Here is a 4,926-nt window from a genome sequence, read left to right on the forward strand (position 1 = left end):
AGGTCAGATTATTCGAAATTTTTCGACATTTTTTTCTGAAGAATTAAATAAATTTACGAAAATGAAGTTATTTATATACGCGTTATTTATATATACAATACAAAAGAAATATATTAGAGCTTTGGAGCTGAGGGGGATCTTCTAAATAATTACCAAAAACCAAAAGCTATACGGATAATTTCAGACACCGTGTATATATTTCTAACGCGAGTAGGTGATAGCTTCATCGTAACCTCTATTAAACAGATCGGGAGTTTACCGCCATGATCTGACCCGCTGATTGACACCGTCGAAATATTGAAGAATTATCGAGTTTCATATGCGCGATTGTCACTCGGAATGGCATAATCATCGTCCGAGAAAGACGGCCGTCGCCGTATTCGAGAGTTCCATTGATCGATCAGGATGGCTCGATGTTAACCGTCAAGCAAACCTAAAAAGGGACCGTATCAACATCGTTTCTTTTATTATATCAAACATGTGAGCTTCTTCTGGATTTCCATTGCGACATCACGCATTATACACGAAGAAAGAGATATCTGCATACACACACACACACACACACACACACACACACACACATCTATAAAAATAAATATATGCATATATATATATATATGTATGTATATATAGATGACTGTAAATAATGGTGTTTTGGGCCATCATTTATTCACTGGCAATATTCCTACGTTTCGGTTCCCTACAAGCAAGTACGTATGTCCATGTTGCTTTAATAATCGTTTATAATCGATATAACAAATGTAAATGTTTGTAAGCTTATTTGATATTCCTTAATTTCCTCTGTCTTCTATCAGAGCCGGAGTCGCAAGGTTACTGCGCTCCATACAGTGGCAAAATATGCAAGAAATATCTCAGTGGAATTGGGAAGGTGTGGTTTAATGATTCCAATGATAATCCTGGAGGATGGCTGAACGAGAAGATCACAGCGAATCTCTGGGAGGAGCTGATAGGAACTCTTCTGGAGCCATGTCGTTCAGCAGCAGAGGTGTGATAACTCAAAGTTTTAAAAACAATTTAAAAACAATTTAAAAGTTTTAAAAACAATTAAAAATAATTTTATCAATATTGGAATTGAGGAAGCCTAAACTGAAGAACTACCTACTTATCAAATATTTGTAAAATTACTTTTAAAAAGACTTATAGTTAGACCTTGTATTTGAGGCTTCTTTAAATTTGTCTTTAGATGTACAGTAGCCAATGAAGTAATTCATAGAGCATCTGAAGATAAATTTAAGTAAGCCTCAAATATAAGGCCTGACTATGAATACAGACATTAGTCTTGAGAAAAGTTTAAGATAGTTTCAGTTAGATAACTTTAAGAAGGTAAGTTGGAACTGATGAGGAAAAATGTTCTTATCATTAATAATAAATTACGCTCATTTTACTAAGTAAACATTTATAAGAGTAAAAAAAGTCTACAAGAATTAATTCTGTTGTTCCTTGATGTGTAACATCTCTGAAATTAATCTCTTATTATAGTGGAATAATTTTATCATTCTTTTATTTTTTTATGCAGAAAATGCTCTGCATGTATGCGTTTCCACTGTGTCACGAATCTACTGGCCTGCCTCTCTGCTACGAAGACTGCATGGCTGTACGCCAACAGTTTTGCTTCAACGACTGGGCGATCATCGAGGACAACAAGCAGAGAGACATTTACATTCGCTCACGTGGGCACTTTGTGCTACCAGAATGCGAGAGTTTGCCCAAAGTGAACAAGGAGACGCCTACCTGTTCACACGTACACTTGACCGACATGGACGAGGAAATCGTCACTTGTGAGTTATCGCGTTTAAATAATATTAAAGATATTGACTACGTTCAATGGAGAAAGCAGCTTTACAACTGTTGTAAAATCTTTCAATACGATTAATTCTTGCTTTTTTCTCCTTATAGATCTAAATGTATAAAACAATCATATTGAAGAATTTTACAACAGTTGCAAAGCTGCTTTCTCTGCTGATTATTGTCTGACTATTGTAATTAAATTTTTAAGTATTAATTGAATAACATTGACCGACTTTTCTAGACGATTGCATCAGAGGTAACGGCAGATTCTACATGGGGATGGTAAACAAGACTAAATACGGTCTGGATTGTCAATCGTGGAGCGCTCAGATACCACACAGTCACGATAAACCGCCTGACGTCTTCCCACAAATTCGTCACGGTGAAAATTACTGTAGAAATGCGGGCGGTGACGAGCCAATGCCGTGGTGCTTTACAACTGATCCATCAACACGCTGGCAACATTGCGATATTCCTCTATGTGGTAGGTACAATTAAAATATACTAAGGCTGGTATTCATAGTCGATTCTTCAATATTTCAAGATCGTCTTAAGTAATGTCTTAAGGCATTAATGCGACTCTTTTGGTTCATGACACCTCAAGATAGAATTTAAAACAGTCTTGAATATAAGAATAGATTATGAATATCAGCCTAAGAATTTCTAGTTAATTTATATTAATAATTTCTCTTCTCTTACGTTAATATAATTGAAACATTCAAATCAAACTTTTTTCATTTACTCCCATCACTATTTATGAAATGTATTTTGTATGAATATCTTTAATTAGAATATTTTTTGTTTCAACATGACACATGGTTGATTTTGTATAATAGTTTTAATATTTTTTTTAGATAATGTTACAATTAAAGTGGAGATCGAACCAAAAAATATAATGATGGACACCTTATTCAATAACACACTGGTACTCATACTGTCAGCGTTGGGCTTTGTAATTGTAGCTGGAGCACTATTGTCTATCCTGCTGAGTCAAAGACTGCACAAACGCCACCGAGGCTATAATCCGACTGATAATCAAGTATTGTTCATCAAATTAAACTTTAATTATAAAATATATAAGGAAAAAGAAAGAAGTAATGTTAACTCAAACGTTTCTTCTAAAATTATATGTATATATTATTGTAATTTAAATAATAATCTAAATTTATTGGATACAAAATGATATATGTATATATAAATTTGGAAATTATTTAATTTACAATAATATTGTTTGCAATATTAATATATTAATAATCTAATGTAAAGTATCTATCGCTTCGTGAACTCTTTCCAATAAAAAAAGAAAAGATAATCTCTTTTTATAAAATTATCGAAAAGAAATTCTTCTCAAAAACAATGTAATGTAAGCTCAATCGAGATTTCTTCATATATACAATAATTTTTAAAAAATTCTTCATATAAAATCAATTGTTCTAAAGTTATGTTATTAAATGTATCTTTATATTTATTTTTCGTATTTACGCCTAGATTATCTTGTAACAGCTATTTTAATTTTTCTTTTGACTTATGATTTTCAAACTTACTCGCTCTTTGCAGGATGTGAACATTGATCTGGACAAGTTGCCGAATAACGAGGCGTATCACAAGACGAGCGCGCAGCTAAATCCCAAATTGGAGAAATTGGAGTTCCCGCGGAATAATATCATTTATGTGCGGGATCTGGGTCAGGGCGCCTTCGGCCGCGTGTTCCAGGCGAAGGCGCCGGGGCTAGTCCCAGGCGAAGAATTCACAAATGTCGCCGTAAAGATGCTAAAAGAGGAAGCGTCAGACGACTTGTTGCGGGATTTCGAGCGAGAAGCATGCCTCCTTGCTGAGTTCGATCATCCGAATATCGTAAAGTTGCTGGGAGTTTGCGCGCTCGGACGGCCGATGTGCCTGCTGTTCGAATATATGGGCCGTGGCGATCTCAACGAGTTCCTGCGTTCCTGCTCGCCCAGCAATTATGTCATCCGCATGCCCAGTGTGGACGACGGCACGACAGCGGGCGAGCCTTCGCGGCTCTCGCACATGGATTTGATCAACATCGCACTACAAGTAGCATCCGGTATGGTCTACCTGTCCGACCGGAAGTTTGTTCATCGCGATCTGGCGACGCGCAATTGCCTGATAAACGACCAGATGATCGTTAAGATCGCTGACTTCGGACTGTCGCAAAAGATATACTTGCAGGATTATTATAAAGGTTTTTTTCTTATTTTTATTGGAGTGTATTTAAAGAACTTGTTGCAGAGAACGATACAGTTGTATTAAATACAAGTAAAATGCTAATATGAACAACAACATATGGAGTTTTATAACTTAACTTCCGCACTGAAGAGGATTCCAGAGTCGAAATGTTTGTAATTAACTTCGTTGATACATTTCAATTGTTTGTGAATTGTATATCTTATCACCTTATAAATATATTATTTATAAGGCGATCTCTCGAAGGCTCATATTGATATTTTACTTCTGTTTGATTTATTCTTGAAATCAAAATTATTTTTACTTTTATGTTAATTTAATGTTGCACTTTTTACGAAAATTTGTCATCATATTACTTGTAATTTTTAATAATAGGAGACGAGCAGGATGCCATCCCCGTCAGATGGATGCCGCTGGAGAGTATACTGTACAACAAATACACCGTCGAGTCAGACGTGTGGGCGTTCGCCGTGTGTCTCTGGGAGATCTTCAGTTTCGCGCTGCAGCCATACTATGGGATGACGCATGAAGAGGTAGTCAAGTACATCAAGGAAGGCGAAGTGCTGCGCTGTCCGGATAATACGCCACAGTCGATTTACGATCTGATGAAGCTCTGCTGGAACAGGCGGCCATCCGATCGGCCTACCTTCCGTACGATCTATCAAACTCTCGACGGAATCAAGCAGAACCTGGAGGCAGAATGCAAGTCGGACAGCGTTCCGCTACGTATCCGCGTATGAATGTAATAGTAATGGTAATAATCGGTATTTCTCTTAAAGCGCATAGTGTGAAATTTGTACAAGTTAAGAAGAGAAGGGAGATTTATATTTTTTTTCATTCCTATGAAAAAAAATTATCCTGTCTTGAACTTAAATCTTCACAAAAAATTAGCCTTTTTTCATTGTGTAAGCA

General features: G+C 36.2%; 1 protein-coding gene across 1 annotated transcript in view; it reads left to right on the forward strand.

The window, feature by feature from the left end:
• Nucleotides 1-256: 256 nt before the first annotated feature.
• Nucleotides 257-4,926, forward strand: part of LOC108684178 (tyrosine-protein kinase transmembrane receptor Ror2) — a 5,035-nt gene continuing 365 nt past the window's right edge. Inside the window, exons 1-8 of the mRNA XM_018188341.1 lie at nucleotides 257-480; nucleotides 634-710; nucleotides 816-1,006; nucleotides 1,538-1,799; nucleotides 2,051-2,293; nucleotides 2,664-2,848; nucleotides 3,367-4,012; nucleotides 4,390-4,768. Of these exons, the coding sequence (XP_018043830.1) occupies nucleotides 647-710; nucleotides 816-1,006; nucleotides 1,538-1,799; nucleotides 2,051-2,293; nucleotides 2,664-2,848; nucleotides 3,367-4,012; nucleotides 4,390-4,754 (1,956 nt within the window). The 5' untranslated portion in view covers nucleotides 257-480; nucleotides 634-646 and the 3' untranslated portion in view covers nucleotides 4,755-4,768. The remainder of the gene's footprint in view (nucleotides 481-633; nucleotides 711-815; nucleotides 1,007-1,537; nucleotides 1,800-2,050; nucleotides 2,294-2,663; nucleotides 2,849-3,366; nucleotides 4,013-4,389; nucleotides 4,769-4,926) is intronic.

The sequence above is a fragment of the Atta colombica genome, unplaced genomic scaffold (genome assembly GCF_001594045.1).
Source record: "Atta colombica isolate Treedump-2 unplaced genomic scaffold, Acol1.0 scaffold10, whole genome shotgun sequence".
Classification (NCBI taxonomy): Eukaryota; Metazoa; Arthropoda; class Insecta; order Hymenoptera; family Formicidae; genus Atta; species Atta colombica.